This window comes from Bos taurus, chromosome 15 (genome assembly GCF_002263795.3).
Source record: "Bos taurus isolate L1 Dominette 01449 registration number 42190680 breed Hereford chromosome 15, ARS-UCD2.0, whole genome shotgun sequence".
Classification (NCBI taxonomy): Eukaryota; Metazoa; Chordata; class Mammalia; order Artiodactyla; family Bovidae; genus Bos; species Bos taurus.
Genome location: NC_037342.1, coordinates 22,000,946 through 22,019,161, shown reverse-complemented (window position 1 = coordinate 22,019,161; position 18,216 = coordinate 22,000,946). Strand labels below are relative to the sequence as shown.

The window sequence follows — 18,216 nt, the reverse complement described above, 5'->3', positions numbered from 1 at the left end:
ACTAACTATGTACCAGGCACTGTTCTTAGAAGTGTGCAAACATTAACTAATAACCACTATGAGATATGAACTTCCATCACTCCCTTTTAACTGATAAAGAAACTGAGGACAGAGAGATTAAGGAACATGTCCAAGGTCACGGAGCTAGTAAAGTGCAGAGCCAGGGTTCAAACCCAGGTAGCCTGGCTCCAGAGCCCATAATCTTACCTACGAGCTCCCTGTGTCTAACATTATCACTAATCCTTACAATGTTCCTGACAAACAGATTAATCTCTGTTTAATAGATTTGGAAACCTAGGCTTGGTGAAGTTAAATAATCAGCCCAAGATCACACAGCTACTAAATGGCACAGCTAGAATTTGCACCAGTACCGTCTGATATCAAACTCCACATTCTTTATGTGACGCTTTGTCTGACTTCTGATTATTTTTTGAAAACTTTCTCTGAGTGATTCATACACATTAATGCTTATCTAAGTATTCATTGTAAGCATTTCAGATTAGGAAAGTTGAAAAATAGCATGGAGGAAACAGTACTGCAATTATTAAAACTAATGAAAGCCAAAATTTCTTTGCATTCTGCCTGATTCTGAATGTCTCAACACTCGTATTCTGTGAAGGGTGGAGGTCTCATAATGGAGGTGATGAGCATATACAGGTGTGGGTGAATCCAAGGCTCCCCAGTACCTGAAGTCTTTTACCCATTAGAGGAGGACAAAAGAGAATCTGATTTGAAAGCCAAGATTCTGTATTTATTAAAATAAAGCATGTTTGATACTTCCATTCCATTTTCTGTCTTATAAACAGAGGCAAATATTTTAATTTAAACCTAGTTTTGGTTTACACTTCTCTTTAATTTCACTGTGTGTGTGTGTGTGTGTGTGTGCGTGCGCGCGCGTCTAAGTATGTGCTCAGGCATGCCCAACTCTGTGACCCCATGGACTGTAGCCCCTCAGGTTTCTCTGTCTATAGAATTTTCCAGGCAAGAATACTGGAGTGGGTTGCCATTTCCCACACCAGGGGATCTTTCCAACCCAGGGATCAAACCCACACCTCCTGTGTCTCCTGCATCGACAAGCAGGTTCTTTACCACTAGCGCCACCTGGGAGGTCCAAGTTCAACATAGAGGATGGCTGCTGCTGCTGCTGCTGCTGAGTCACTTCAGTTGTGTCCGACTCTGCGTGACCCCATAGACGTCAGCCCACCAGGCTCTCCTGCCCCTGGGATTCTCCAGGCAAAAAAACTGGAGTGGGTTGCCATTTTCTTCTCCAATGCATGAAAGTGAAAAAGTGAAAGTGAAGTCGCTCAGTTGTGTCCAACTCTTAGCGACCCCATGGACTGCAGCCCACCAGGCTCCTCCATCCATGGGATTTTCCAAGCAAGAGTACTGGAGTGGGGTGCCATTGCCTTCTCCATAGATGATGGCTAAAACAGTTCATTTATTCAGCCCATTTAGTAAGAGATGTTTAGAAGCAGAATAAACACAATGTATAATTTGAGGGAATAATTTTTTTGTACTTTATTCTGAGGTTCTGTAATTTTTCCATGGAGCCCCATCTTTCCTACATGTGTTAAATTTATTTAAAATTCAAGAAGAATCCTCAGAGACCAGAAGATGATGTTTTTAAAGGGAAGCAGGGCAATAAAAAAGTTAGATAAAAAGCAATGGATAAAAATAAGTACCCTGCAGAAATTCTCTAACAGCACTGGAACACACCTACACTTCTGAGGGTGTGTGGAATCCTTCATGATCCTGCACGGCTACCTGTCCAGGCTCTTTTCCTATCACTCCTCACTGACAGTTCCTCTCCACTAGCTCTGGTCTGCAGTTTCCCTACACACCGAGTTCTCTGGCCTACCTGCCTCTGCCTGAAGCTGCCATCCCTACCTCACCTCCTCAGCTCTCTTCCTTTCCTCTCCCTAATCCCACCACAAACGCCTCCCTCCTTAATAAAGTCTTACTAATGACTTTCCTCATTCTTCCAGGCACAGTCTTCTTCTAGCCTCATGGCTTGTATGACAATTATCTTTTTGTGCTGTATTCATTTAAAGGTCTGGTTCTGAACAGATTAACTCCTTGAGGTAAGAGCAGAGTTGAGCTTTTTTGCACTGCTGTTGTTCTTACCTCGAAACACCTGAATTTCTAGGACTTAGCTGAGGAGCATAGTAGATGCTTAATAAACATTTGCTGAAATTTGGGGTCAATGGTGGTGAGGGTGACAAGAGAAAAAAATGTGGGCAGGAAGGAAATCTGAATGCTTAGCTAAACTGCATGTACATGTTTGTGTGTGTATCCACTTGTGAGACACAGAATCAAGGACACCAAATGTATAAATATGCAATGATAGAATCCAAAATTCAGTCAGTGAGTACTCCCTCAGGAGTAACTGACAAACCAAGCTGGTGAGCTGCAAGAAGCACAGATACTGTGGTCAGAGAGACCAGGCTTGAACTCCAGGTCTGCTGCTTATTATCCGAGGCATCTTGGCAAGTGACTTAATCTCTCTTGTGTTTCAGCTTTTCGTCTAAAAACCGGCAATAGGTACGCGGCTCCTAGGGTTGCCGTGAAGGTTAATGGCACAAGTGCACAGCAGAGCGCCCGAGGACAGCGAAGGCTCCGTAAACGTGAGCGGTTACACTAGCCTCACCAGAGGGAACAACTGTAGGTTCCTGACATTTTACCTGTCTTCCAGATGAAAATGAGAGGATTTTGAAGTTCAAGTATTCAAAAATAAAAACAGCAAAAACAAACAAATAACCAGATTTCACATAATGACAGAAATACTAAGTTTATCTACTTACAGGTCAGAATTACAGAAGACATTATTATAGCCAGGCAAAACTTGGTTATAACCTTAATGGAATATTCTGCATATTCTGGTTGCAAGTTTCTTTGGTGCTCTATTTTGACATATTTGTGACAGAGCACTTTGTAATTCCTATAATATATGACTCCCACCTCTAACATTTCTTTCTCTGCCTGAAATGACTCCCAGAACTCCTTTAATAAAGGTATTGTTTTTTACAGAGTAAAGAACTCCCCCCACCCCCCAAAAAAGAAAAAAAAAACCAAGAGCCTTCTCTGACAAGGACAACTTTGGGGCAGCTGATGCTTTCAAAGAGAAGTAAACAAAAAATTCCAGTGGTCTGCACTACAGAAGGTTTGCAAAAAGAAGTGAAATGAATGGGACCAAAGGAAGGGCCAAAAGAAAAAAGGAAAAGTGGGAGAAATGAATGTACATTATAAATTACAAAACCACTAATACTGCATTTAAATTACATAAACACTAATACTACATTTTTTTTTAATACTACATTTTTAAAACAAAAAGACAAATCAATACAAATCTTTATATATATATAATGGGAATGTAGCAAATTAACGTAAAAACGCTGTCTTATTTAGGCAATTCTATTAGAGGAAAAAAATCGAAGACTACAGAATGAAAAATCCATTACTCCCTGAAAGATACGTAACAGTGGCATTTAATATTAGCTATTAAAATTAAAGTAAAATAAGTAAAAAAAGTAAGTAAAATTAATTTGTTTGCCTTCCCTAAATGCCCAAGACAAAAACTGATGATAAATGGCATAGAAATAGGCCAGCTAAATGCATGAATCAGAGGCTTCTCACTTCTATTTTATACCACGATGCAGCAAATTAGGCATTTGCTTTCTCCCTAAACTTAGTCCAGTGGGTACCCACCCAAGTTAGTCATCCACTTCTTGCTCAGCTTCTCTCGTGTGGATGTCTGTCCCTTTTTAATGAACCTAGGACAAATCGCCACCTCTTGCAACTTTGCTAAACTTTTGCTTTGTGCCCTTGATGCTCTTCCAAACTCTAACCGAAACAAACCTCTCTCCTTCCCACACCTGCAGACTCTACTGCTGCTACTCTGGTGCATACCCACATTTTCTTAACTGGACAAATGCATCAGATTCCTGATTAGTCTCCTGCCCAGCCTCACCCACATCTGCCACCTGTCTGCACTCTGTGGCCAGAGTGAGACATCCTTCTAACACGCAAATCTGATCGTCTTATCCAGTCCCGCTCCATCCCCACACCACACGAAAAGCTCCAACAGGCTATGCTCCCTATAACCTGCAGAATAAACTCTACCGTCTTTTTCATGGTCTTCAACCCTTTTTTCATATTCTGACCCTTGCCTGTCTGCTCTTCCTGTATCAACCCCCCATGCCTACAGATTTTTTATTTACCCAATAGTGAGCAATCATTCCCCATTTCAATCTCAATCCCTTTCTCTCTCTTTTACCTGTGACATTTACACAGTTGGCCTGCCTGTCTGTAATATCTTACTTCTGTTTATCTCCCTGGCAAGCTTCTGACTCATCTCTCAAGCTTGAATTCAAGTAGTTCCTTCTCTGTGCAGCTTCTTGATTTCTTAGGTAGACTGATGTTCTGACACCTATACTTCTACTGCAGTCTGTACATACAGTTTTGGGCACTTATCATGTTGTATTTTCATTATTCTTACTTCTCCACTAGGCTTTTAAGATCACAAGAAATGACTTTTTGATTTGTATCCTCAGTACCTAGCACAGCACAGTACCTGACACATAAATACTTACTGACTGAATGAGAGTTTTGACCATGTGAATAAGTAAACTTGGAATATAAACTATAAAAGTCTTTGTTAATTGTGAAAAGGGTAGGAGGAAAACTAGCAAAAATAATCTTATTCTTCATGTTGTAAATCAAAACTCCACTGTATCAGAAGAAGGCAAGGTGCTTCTGTGTCCCCAGCACTCTCATTCGCCTACGGTCACCTCCTTTGTCTTATTTCTGTCTGCGACCTCTCTCCAGCCACCAGTCATACTGAAGAGAGCAGGGCAGAGCGCCAGCAACCTTCGCTGCTCCTCCAGCCCCCTCGGCCCCTCCAAACACTCACACTCTCAGCGGAGCACCACAGAGGGGCCTGAGCACAAACCAGACTGAGGATGCAAATCAGACCCCAGTCGGAGTCCTGCCATGCTGTGTGTTCAACTTATTTCCCTTACTTTTCTTTTTTTCTCTTTTTCCCCTTACTTTTCATTACACATAGGACTAAGGAACAGATTAAATACACTCTGAGAGGGTGTGACGTCCCAGGTAGGAGGGCTCCTGAACCTCTGCCTGCAGGTCTGTTTGCACACCCTGAGTGCTGTGGCTCACGTCTGACCACGTCAGAGCCAGCAGCGTCCCAGTTACCTGCTATCTTGATATTCATGTTGTTATCCAGCAGGAGATTTTCAGCCTTGAGGTCACGGTGCACAATCTGCCGACCATGACAGTAATCAACAGCAGACAGGATTTGCCAGAATTTGCGCCTGGCCTCAGACTCATTTAACCGGCCATGGTTAGCAAGGTAGTCTGTAAAAGGAGAAAGAATTTAGAATTACTCATACATACCAAAAAAAAGAAAACAACCCACTGTTAGTATCAGGATTTTTTTTCCCCTCAAAAACTTCTTTTAATAATGAGAGTTAGGGTTGAAGTAAAATAGTTTCCAAGTTTCTTGTCCTGAGAAAAATAATTCCAAACATATTTCACTGGAGTCTGGATAAGTGGACAGAGCCCAAGACCAGACAACAGCAATTGGCATAATACAGCATAATTCAAAAAGCTTTTTTAGGTTAAGAGGTACAAACTAATATGTACAAAATTAATAAGCAACAAGGACATATTTACTGTACAGCACAGGAAAATACAGCCAATATTTTATAATAATTTTAAATGGGGTATAATCTGTAAAAATATAGAATCAATATGTTGTACACCTGAAACTAACAATATTGCAAATCAACTAGACTTTAGTAACACAACACCGTAAATCAACTATACCCCAATAAAAATTAAAAATTAAAAAACTGTACTTCAATTTTTTTAAAATGCATTTTAAAGCCTCAACATTCTCTTTGCTCTTTGTAATAAATTTTTGAATACTTTTCCTAACCATCTTTTAAAAATAAAATTTATTTAAAACAAAGAACATAAATAAATTCTCGAACCTCTCATCAGACAAGGGATATCCTTCCTTTAAACAACCATTTGTGAAGTTATTGGACAAACCATCTGTAATAGAAGATATAACAGTCCCTGGAAGTAGCTTAAATAATTCACACCTTGTTATCTTGTTCAGGGGAGCAATGCTGATCTACCCTAAAACATGCAGACTTGTTCTCAAAACCATGTCCTCTAAACAAGTATACTTTGCAAGATACATTAGCTCTTTCTATGCAATATTATAATATCTATTAAAGTATTTTATTTGAAAATTAATTCTATATGAATTCAATAAAACTAAACATTACAACTTATTCAAGTTTAACCTGAAGATCTGAAAGGCCTCTGACATGATCTTTTCAGGAAAATGGGGTCAACATAAAACCTGAAAGGCTTTTCAGTTTAAGATTTTTTCTGAAGTTAGGAACTGTATGAGTGCATTAATATTCACAGTCATCGTCACGTATTTTCTGCTCTAGGCTTTGTGGTTTTACTGGTTTTCTAATTCCATCTTTTTGGCTAATGCCATCCTCAATATTTACTATAAAGTTTACTAACATTTGTATAGCACTTTACAGTTTATCAAGCATGTTCATATCACAGTATTTCGCTTAATCTTCCTAAAAGTCCTCTATGATAACTATTACTCTAATTCCCATTTTGTAGATGAGGAAACTCAAGGCACCAAGTAATCTGGCTGAATTCAGACAATTGGTAAATGCGTGGTTGCTCTGGTACTAGAACCTTTGAAAAACATTTTTGAAAAACTGTATCAAACTTCTTTATTAGCCTCCTGCTAAAGTCCTAACTATCCTTTCAAAACCCTGCTCAAACGCCACCTTGCCCTGAAAGAGCCCCTCATCTCTCAGGTGAAGGAGTGAAGCGAAGTCGCTCAGTCGTGTGTGACTCTTTGTGACCCCATGGACTGTAGCCTACCTACCAGGCTCCATCCATGAGATTTTCCAGGCAAGAATACTGGAGTGAGTTGTCATTTCCTTCGCCAGAGGATCTTCCCAACCCAGGGATGGAACCCGGGTCTCCTGCATTGCGGGCAGATGCTTTACCGTCTGAGCCATCTCTCAGGTGGTATTTAATAATCACTCTCCTCTGGACTCCTTCTCACTTATAACGCACTGTCTTGTACTTTCATTATCTGTATGTATAGCATAAACATCTAACGTGCAGACACATGCAGCCCTTATTCTAACACTCTGTGCGTTAGAAAATAAAAGATCCCTTCATTTAGGCTTCTTGAAGATAGACCCATATCATTCTCTTCTGTACTCCCCACATTGTTTATAGCACTATGCACAAACTAGCAGAGGTAAAATACTGAGTACACAGCTGACTAAGGTCTTAATACAGATTGTATCATGAAACGTTCCAAAAACAATATGATGAAAGTATGGAGCAGGAGTGCTCTACTCTACATGCTACAGGCTTTAAATGTGAGTGAACTTTTATATATTTTTATATATGTACTGTTAACAGACTGAGATGAGTTTGTCACAACTCCCCTCTGCCTTTATAGAGCACAAAGTAGCCATTTATACTTGTAAGAGGGGAAAAAGGATCACTTAAGAACAAATCTGTAGACTTTTGAGCCAAACTGTCCAAACTATCATCAGAGTGACTCGAAATACATTGGCAAGTGAACAATGTGCTTTCTTTTCATAATAGTAAACTGGAGCCTCATTTCTCTGGATGAGCAGGGACATAGGTTAATTAAGGGCAAATGCAAATTCCCAAGGGGAATGCAGTATGCTTTATGTAGGGATTATCTTTTGACAAGTTAGTTATAACCTTCCTAAGAGTCTAGATAAATGCGACTTAAACTGTATCACTAAATGAGACAATCTTTCCACAGACAAATGACTGACTTTTCCAAATAGACAGAATTTCTTCCTGTTGAAAATTCTGAGTCAATGTGGATCAATGGAAAAAACTTTTTTGGGATTTTTGACAACAGAGAGAAACTTAACAGATGCAATATGAATAAGTACATGTAAATATATGTAGAAAAATAACCCAAACTATTGCCTACAAAATGAGTCCTGGGATGCACAATAGAATCTACAGTAACTGATGGTTTTTTGAAGTGATCAGTCCAAACTGGAACTACTATAGCCAAGGGGGTTAAAAGGCTTTGTAGCTTGGCAGGAAGGGACTGTCTGTAAAACAAAGTGGGGGTATATCCGAAGCTACAGTCATCACATGTCAATAAACCTATAACACTGTGAGAAAAACGACAACACTCATGTTCCAGAGAGTAAGACACCATTTACAGAGGTGGAATTTTCACTTCTTAAGCAAAAATCTCAGCAAGTATTTCAGCATATCTATGCTCTTCCCTACTCTTTATGATTTCTGCAGTGGAGACAACCCCCAGAACTAACCCCCAGAGATCAGAAAATAACCAAGGTAAAAACCCGTGACTGCAAATTATCATCCCCATGAGAGGCACTGTTATCAATCCAACTCAAATTAATGCACAAGGTTTAAAGATAATATGCAAAAAGCATGCATTTCAGATTAAAAAACTACTTAATTATGGTTACAGAAAAAACTTATAAGTGAAATAGGAATTCTCTCTATGAACTGCCTACATATTTTTGAGGAAGGGATAGTTCTAAAAAATTCTTTCTTATGTTTACATTTGTTCTGATTGTTAATTTTATGTTTTTGGTTTTAATAACAAAACTTTAAAAAGTACGTATTCATTTGGCTGCACCATGTCTTCACTGTGGCACGTGCAGTCTTCAGCCTTTGAGCACGCCGGATCTTTAGCTGCAGCCCGTGAGACCTAGTTCCCTGACCAGAGGTTGCACCTGTGCCCCCCTGAGCTGGGAACAAGGAGTCTTAGCTACTGGACTGCCAGGCAAGTCCCAACAAGCCCTTTTAAGGCTATATTTTGTATGTGTGAAAGTGTTAGTCGCTCAGTCATGTCTGACTCTTTGTAACCCCATGGACTTTAGTCCACCAGGCTCCTCTGTCCATGGGATTCTCCAGGCAAGAGTACTGGAGTGGGTTGCCATTTCCTTCTCCAGGAGCTCTTCCCGACCCAGGGACTGGACCCAGGTCTCCGGCACTGCAGGCAGATTCTTTACCACTGAGCCACCAGGGAAGCTGTTCTTCCTTGTGATACGGTTTATTTCACACTCCACCAGCACTGCTTTAATGTCCCTGGAAACTTTCTCAGCTTTCATCTCTTATGACCTTTCGATTATTAGTTTATACTTAATTGGTTCCCAAAATAAACATCTCTTCCTGTTGATTCTGTGTTTGTCTGGTTTTTCTCCATCTCTTTCACTAATTGTCTCTTCAATTCTCTTCAATCACTTAAGACTACCATAGTATAGCTCTGGCCTTTTGCTGTTCTTTTCCTATGCTCCTTCCCTCATAGAATTAATCTAAACTCTTACCTTCGTAGGGATAATCTTTGATCTGCTTCATTCTTTTTTTTTTTTTTTAATGTATTTGGCTTCGCTGAGTCTTAGTTGTGTTATGAGATGTCTTAGTTGTGGCATGTGGGATTTAGTTCCCAGACCAGGGATCAAGTCTGGGCCCCCTGCATTGGGAGCAACAAGTCATAGCCATTGGACTAGCAGGGAAGTCCTGGTCTGCTTTATTCTTAACTGGATGATTTTAGTTTTCTTTCACATCCTTCTCATTTATTGCCAGTCTCGGGGGTACTTCTTCAGTCACTTCAAAATATGTTCTAACATCTGACCTGGAATTTTCTGGTCACAAATTCTATTGAGAATCTAATGAAAATTATACTTACATACAAAGACACATGTAAAATTTTATGTGCAATTTCAAGGGGCTCTATAAAATTTAATTTAATCAAAGTTAGGAAATTCTTCCTTAAGGGATTTCATTCCCTGATTAGAACTTCCTCTAGATCTAGCAAGGGGCTTCTCTTGTGGCTCAGCTGGTAAAGAATTTGCCTGCAATGTGGGAGACCTGGGTTCGATCCCTCTGTTGGGAAGATCCCCTGGAGAAGGGAAAGGCTACCCACTCTAGTATTCTGGCCTGGAGAATTCCAGGGACTATACAGTCCATGGGGTGGCAAAGAGTCAGACATGACTGAGTGACTTTCACTAGATCTAGCAAGCACATTTAACCTTTCAATAACTAACACAATTGTGGACCTACACAGATTTTCTTTCTGCTACTGTGGTGTTATCAAGACTGAGTTCATTTTTCTTTTTATAAACTTCACTACCACCTTCTAAGTCACTATAACTATCATCTTACAGTCACTCAACCTCAAAATTTCAAGCATCATCTTCTACCAACCCCTGAATTAAGTATAGCTAAAGCCCCAATTGGGCTTCCCAGATTGTTCAGTGGTAAAGAATCCGCCTGCAATGCAGGAGCAGCAGGAGATGTGGGTTTGATCCCTGGGCTGGAGAAATCCCCTAGTGGAGGAAATGGCAACCCACACCAGTATTCTTGCCTGGAACATCCCATGGACAGAGGAACCTGGCAGGCTACAGTCCATGGGGTTGCAAAGAGTCGGACACAACTGAGCGACTGCACACGCGTGCACACAAAGCCCCCAAAAGTAGGTTTCAAGATTTAAGTTTTATATGGTATAATTAATGAAAGTTTTCACCTTGCTTTTATAGGAGTCTAGATTTCATAGCACAGTGCATGACTGTGCTCATATATGCTCAGTAAATCATAGCTGCTACCATCATCATGGTTGTCCTCATCACCACCACCACCTCACGTGGCACCCCTTGTTTTTCCCCTGGGATAAGGAGCAGCTTTCCAAGGCTCTTATCAGAGTGGAGAAACCCAGTCAGGTGACTCTTCTCAAATTTCAGGAGAGTCAGACTCTCTGAATGACTAACTTTAAACTTAATGCTCTTCCCCCAGAAATTATTAGTATTCCTTAAAGCTGGAGCTGGGTAATAGACAAAAAGATTAATACTTTATGCAATTACATACTTAATGTTATGCTAAAAGGATTTAATTTGTAATTTCATCAGTCTGTAATCTGGGAGTAAAGTAAAAATGTTGATGCCAATTTAATATTCTATGGTGAAATAGCCTTTAAAAAAAAAAAGACAAAAATCAAACGACCTCTGATAATTAAATCCTGGTCAGACATTCCTAACCCACAAATTTACAGAGACTAAATCTGAAGACAGATAGTGTTTTATGGAATCTGACCATTATGAATCCTGAAGCTCTAATAAGGTAATCAAAATTGGTTCATTTATTCTCTTCAAAATACTCTGAAGATCCATTATCTTCAAGCCCCATATTCAAATCTTTATTCATCTTTTTCTCTAACATTCCTTTCCTTTAATCAGTACAAAGTATCACTATAAAATAAAACCATCTCACTATAAATTAGGATGCTGGTCTTTGTCAATTTAGTCTGTGCTGGTTCTAACAATCACTCTTGGATAAAATATAATTAAGAAAGGAAGGTCCATTAAACAGAAACCTGAAAAACAGTTTTTAGCACGTTAATACACGTACCACTTTACACTGGTAAACACTAACAGAAAACAGATTAGTTGTATGATCTGTATTGAATTAGGATAATGAGGGTTATCCTAATTTAAAATACTAGACTATAATATTATTTATACTATTAAACTACATTAAACTTTTAATGTAGACACATTTATGAATATGAAACTATAGATTTTAAAACATTTTGCTTTTCTCTGTCTGTTTCTGTAAGTACATAATCATTTCAAATTGGGAGTTTGTCAAAAATTAAAGGAAATTGTTGCTTGTGGTATACTCTGGCAATTTAATTGTGCTTTCAGCAATTTCCCTACATTAGACTGTTTGCATCTGTTCCTCAAGCTATGTGTAACTACTGAAACAAACCACAGTCTTCTGAGAAGTAAGATGAGCTTTTAGTTACAGAGCTTAAAGTTTTAAAGATTATTTACAATCAGCTTCTTTGACTATACATGTAAGTTTTGAGGGACAATTAAAAGCAAATATGGTCAAACTTTTCTAACGTTATTTGTAAACCCCACAGAGAAGCCAACAGATGGTGATATCCGATGACAGTAATGGACACAAGCAGATGACTTCAAAAAATTGTCCTATCTTTAGAAAAATACATAAGTAAAATAAATTTCTGATTTCCTTGTACATAGGAAGACATCAAAATATAGCAGAAAAAGTTATGGAATCAGACAAGCCTGATTATGAATGCTGTTTCTACTTTTCACTGCTGAATGACATTGGACAAGTTATTTAGGCCCCTGTCTACTCTGACTTTTCAGTAATAAATCTCAAATTTGTTCTTTGTGGGAATGTCCTACCTTACCTGCTCCTCAGATGAAGTCTAACTTTATAGCATGCTATGCTATGCTATGCTAAGTCACTTCAGTCGTGTCCGACTCTGTGTGACCCCGTAGACGGTAGCCCACCAGGCTCCCCCGTCCCTGGGATTCTCCAGGCAAGAACACTGGAGTGGGTTGCCATTTCCTTCTCCAATGCATGAAAGTGAAAAGTGAAGTCGCCTAGTCGTGTCTGACTCTTAGTGACCCCATGGACTGCAGCCTACCAGACTCCTCCGTCCATGGGATTTTCCAGGCAAGAGTACTGGAGTGGGGTGCCATTGCCTTCTCCGAACTTTATAGCATAGAACCTTTTTAAGAGTATTCTATTTCCATATCTATTCTAGTCTATTGATTTCCATCTATACACAGCAATTTTTATCCTGTCGTATGAAAACATCATACTCTCTGCTGTGTCTGATATGAGTCTAGTAGTTATGACACAAAATAAGCTTTAGAAAAAAACTGTATTTCCAGTTTTGAAATATTTAATAGAAAAATCAAGAAAGAAGACTTGTAAAAATAAATATATACAAAGAACATGATTTGGGGTCCAGTTTCCATATATGTGTACAGATCTTAAAAAAGCACACAGACACATCTCAATTATGAATCAGAAAAAATTCAATCGCAAAGAACAATGAAAAGTCAAAGTATTAGTTGTTCAACTGTGTCCAATTCTTTGCGACCCCATGGGCTATAACCAGCCAGGCTCCTCTGTCCATGGGATTTCCAAGGCAAGAATACTGGAGTGGGTAACCATTCCCTTCTCCAGGGGATCTTCACAACCCAGAGATAGAACCTGGGTCTTCTGCATTACAGGCAGATTCTTTACTGTCTGAGCCAGCAGGGAAGCCCAGGAATAATGAGCATAGTAGCATATAATGACATGGGCCCTCAATCGTACTGATTCTTTTCAGATCAGTCTTGAAGCACAATGCTTTCTCTCTCGTAGAATCAAATTAAGGAAGAAAGTCACACTTTATTATGAGTTTAAAGTAAACAGTCGTCTGTTTATTCATTCACTCAACAAACACCTTAGTGACCTCTTTGTGTCAGCCACTACGTCAGCACTTTGACCTCATGAAACTTTTATTTGGGTGAAGTAAACAACAATAAATAAGGAGATAAAAATTATAATCATGAAGTATAATAAATGCCAGAGAAATAAGGTGACCCTCTGGAAAGTATCTGGGAGAGGCTATTTTATACAGAGTGATCAGGAGAGGCCTTTACGAGAAGGTACTATTTCAACTCGGGAGAAAAGCATTCAAGAACAGAAGAAACCAATCCAAGGCTAAGTCATAAGACCAAAGAAAAGGAGAAGGCATAGGAGGAAACTGAAAAGGCAAGGTCAATAAACAACAAGATCCTACTGTAAGGCACAGGAACTCTGCTCAATGTTATGTGGCAGCCTGGATGGGAGGGGAGTTTGGGGCAGAATGGATACATGTATATATTCCCTTTGCTGTCCACCTGAAACTATCACAACATTGTCAATCAGCTATATTCTAATATAAAATTAAGAACAAAACACAACAAAAAAGAAAAAATAAACAAACAAACAAAAAAACAAGGTCAAACTCAGCAAGAATTTACAAGCCTGAAGAGGGTGTCTATATTTAAAATATTGGGAAATTTTTAAACAGTTTTAAGTAGGTGAGAGACCTGACCTAACTCACAATTCAGAAGCACTTAAAGATAATCTGAAACTTTGAACTCTATGTTAATAAGCAATACAGTTCCATCAAGTAAAAATTCAAATAAAAAATTTAAGCACCCCTATGGGAACGATCCTGATGCCTGATGCAAGAGCCAGAAAGAAATAAAACTCAGTCCCTAATAATGCAAACAAATTTACAATACACATGAGAAAAGAAGGTTAAATAATAAAAACTAGCTCTTCAAGATAATAGATGTCATGAGGTAATAATACTGGCTTACAGATGTTAAGATGAGATATTGTATAAAACATTATAAAGACTCTCAATACAATTTTAGAGCAATATCTGGTTTTCTTACTGATTTTGATATATGCAGTAACATTTCATTAACTGTACCAGAACTGCTTTTAAGATGGCATTTTTTTTTAATGTCAACTGAAGAGCCTAAGAAAGTGCCCAGACTCATATTTAATACTACCAGATGATGATGTCATCTCAATGGCATTAAACATTCCAGACAATTCCTTAAATAGGTATTTTCATCTCACCTATTTTTACCATCTTTAAAGGACCTCAAGGTCTGTTGTGAATTATTTCAGAGTAATGAATATGACTGGACTGATAAATGAGTCACTCTTTAACTGAACTACTGATGTTGTATGCTATTTACCCAATTTATGGTAGTGTTATAATAATATTTATAAATGCAATCTGGTCACACTTCTAACACATTCTTTACATAGATAAATACATCCAGATAACTAGTTTGATATGCAATTATTTCTTAAGAAGGAAAGAAATACAGGCTAAAGAACAGGCTGTGGTTTACCAAACCATGCAATTTTTAGGAATTAGGATTTAAAAGCCAAACAAACAGAATAAGATGCAGATGAAGAAGGGAAAAAACATGTTAATTTTAATATTTTGGTTTCTGTATATACATACTCTAAGGACACAAGGTTAGCACATACTTGAGATCTAAGATATTGTTGTCATTCACTCATAAATCAAACAGCAAATATATTTATTTATTTTTTCACTGACTTCTTCAGGTGAATTGTGAGTGGAAAACAATGAAGCCAGGCTGGATGGGTTCATTCAGAAATGTACACAGAGAACTCAAGACTGTAGTTTAAACTGTGCTGGAAAAGAACAATTTTTCAAGGAATCTCTCTCAATAAAGTTAGTTACAGAGCAAATAAAGTTTCTTGGGCAGACAAGTTCAGGAAAAGTCAAGCCCCTTAATTTATCATCCAGTGGCTTGACTATGATGTATGTTTCCTGGGGTCTTCCACAGGTAAGTAATAATGACATTGTGAAGTCACTTGTCAAAGAGGAGAAAGGAGAACAGTGAAAGGAAAGAACTATCTGGAAAAAATGAGACCCTAGGTACTTGATGAAAGTGAAAGTGGAGAGTGAAAAAGTTGGCTTAAAGCTCAACATTCAGAAAATGAAGATCATGGCATCTGGTCCCATCACTTCTTGGGAAATAGATGGGGAAACAGTGGAAACAGTTTCAGACTTTATTTTTTTGGGCTCCAAAATCACTGCAGATGATGACTGCAGCCATGAAATTAAGACACTTACTCCTTGGAAGAAAAGTTATGACCAACCTAGATAGCACATTCAAAAGCAGAGACGTTACTTTGCCAACAAAGGTTCGTCTAGTCAAGGCTATGGTTTTTCCTGTGGTCATGTATGGATGTGAGAGTTGGACTGTGAAGAAAGCTGACTGCCAAAGAATTGATGCTTTTTTGTGGTGTTGGAGAAGACTCTTGAGAGTCCCTTGGACTGCAAGGAGATCCAACCAGTCCATTCTAAAGGAGATCAGCCCTGGGATTTCTTTGGAAGGAATGATGCTAAAGCTGAAACTCCAATACTTTGGCCACCTCATGCGAAGGGTTGACTCATTGGAAAAGACTCTGATGCTGGGAGGGATTAGGGGCAGGAGGAGAAGGGGATGACAGAGGATGAGATGGCTGGATGGCATCACTGACTCGATGGACGTGAGTCTGAGTGGACTCCGGGAGTTGGTGATAGACAGGGAGGCCTGGCGTGCTGCGATTCATGGAGTTGCAAAGAGTCGGACACGACTGAGCAACTGAACTGAACTGAACTGAGGTACTTGCTCAACTATTCAGAAATCAAAGAGGACAGTTAATTCAGTAACAAACTGACATTACAAAGTTGAACTATTTCTGTGGCAGATTTTTGTTCCCGTATCTTTCCTTCACCCCTGTAAAAAGATTATATGTATCTATCCTCTCTGCCGTGTGCTTCCCAGTAGAATAGATGCTATACATCCTCACCCTATGGCCTTTGTGCTTGGTCATGGGAAAAGTGTGTGGTCTGACTTGATCCCATATGTTTCTACCAAGTGTCACGAGAAGAGCCTCAGAATGAGAGACACTGAAGCAGACTGAACCCAACCTACAGCCTGAAATAAAGTGACCCCAGCTGACCCACAGACAAAACACAATTGTTGATGTAAATCACTGAGTTGTGAAGTTATGTAATATTATTATAGCAAAAATATGACTGATAAAGTGTCCAGTATTAGAAAAGAGAATTTGCTCAGCTATAAAATGAACTATAATTATACAAGGAAATCTTTTGAATACTTTTGCCACAGAATTTATGTAACATTTTGTTTCCTATTATATGTACACCCGTATTATTTTTACACATCTGAATGATTTTTTTAGATATCAAAACCAATTTGATTCCTTCTGAAGAACAACTGCTCACGTAGACTGTCTTAGTTATTGGCTCTGTTATATAAGATGATGCAAAACAGACTAGTCTGGTTTCCTGGCAGAAGCATGTCACGTGATCATGTTTTCCAAGCCAGTCTGCCCATTATCAGCCCCCAGCCTTGCCCACTGCCTCCTCCTTCCAGATTCAGCGCTGGGTAAGGGGGACAACTGATTAGACATGGTTCTGAAGAACCAATTACGATTCAATTCCAAAGGAAGATAAAACAGACAGAGGGGTTACTTAGGGCTATTCCTAAGTCAAGGAAGTAATTAAAGAAAATAGCACCGAAATGGACATGCACTAATGCTGAAAACACTGGACTCTACTCTCAGCTCTTATGCAAATCACTTAATCTTTCTAGGTCTCAGTTTCTAAACATACTTAATACACAATATAATTTCTAGGGCTGCTTTTTATTTTGTTTCCAGTTTTATTAAGATAGAATTGATATTCATTATTGTATAAGTTTAAGGTATATAGCATAATGATCTGACTTACAAATATCATGAAACAATTATCAAAATGAACTTCCATCATCTCATATAGATATAAAATAACAGAAACAAAAAATAGTTTTTTCCTTGTGATGTGAACTCAGGATTCACTCTTAACAACTTTCATATATAACATACAGCAGTGTTAATTATATTTATCATGTTGTACATTGTACCCCTAGTACTTATTTACTTCATAACTGAGAGTTTGTATCTTTTGACTGCCTCTAAGGCTGCTTTTTAATTCAATATTAATACTTCAGTAGATATCAACTTTGTGTAAAAATGTGACTTCAAATTTCCCCCTGGTTTATTTATTTAAAAAACTTTTTTGTGGTAAAACACACGCAACAGAAAGTATTGTCTTAACCAGTTTTAAGTGTACAGTTCTCTCTTGATTTTTTTTTAAATTTTTAATTGGAGGACAATTGGTTTACAATGTTATGTTGGTTTTTACTGTACAACAATGTGAATCAGCTGTAAGTAACCCCCTTGGTTTATTTTTATAAAATCTTTTTCCTTGTAACTGATGGTATAAAAATCCTGAGGACTGCTATTTTAGGGCTGGAGAGAAGTTAGATATATCAGGGATGTGGAAAGGACAGAATCCTAAGTGGAGATGATTCGAGAAAACAGATCAAATCCAAGACGCTCACAGGAAAGATAAAAGGTAAATGGTTAAGGTTTGGGCAGTATTCAGGGGTCTAATACAGTCTGGAAAGCTTGGATCCCTACTTCTGATAGTTTCAGATAACAATATCTGACATTTCATAAAGCTGGTAGTACTTTGATTCCTGGGTTGGGAAGATCCCCTGGAGGAGTGCATGACAACCCACTCCAGTATTCTTGCCTGGAGAATCCCATGGACAGAGAAGCCTGGTGGGCTACAGTCCACAGGGCTGTAAAGAGTCAGACATGACTGAAGTAACTTAGCACGCACACAGTGTGCCAAAACAAGAGTACTCAGAGTGACAA

The 18,216-nt window shown here is 38.7% G+C and overlaps 1 protein-coding gene across 4 annotated transcripts in view; it reads right to left on the bottom strand.

The window, feature by feature from the left end:
* The window catches only part of SIK2 (salt inducible kinase 2), a 129,931-nt gene that overhangs the window by 38,567 nt on the left and 73,148 nt on the right, over nucleotides 1-18,216 (bottom strand). For all 4 annotated transcript variants that reach the window (XR_009490585.1, XM_059874912.1, XM_059874911.1 and 1 more), the window contains exon 4: nucleotides 5,209-5,370. Coding sequence is in view for 3 of the 4 variants with exons in the window: in XM_059874912.1 (XP_059730895.1) it covers nucleotides 5,209-5,370 (162 nt within the window). In the remaining variant the exon portion in view is untranslated. The remainder of the gene's footprint in view (nucleotides 1-5,208; nucleotides 5,371-18,216) is intronic.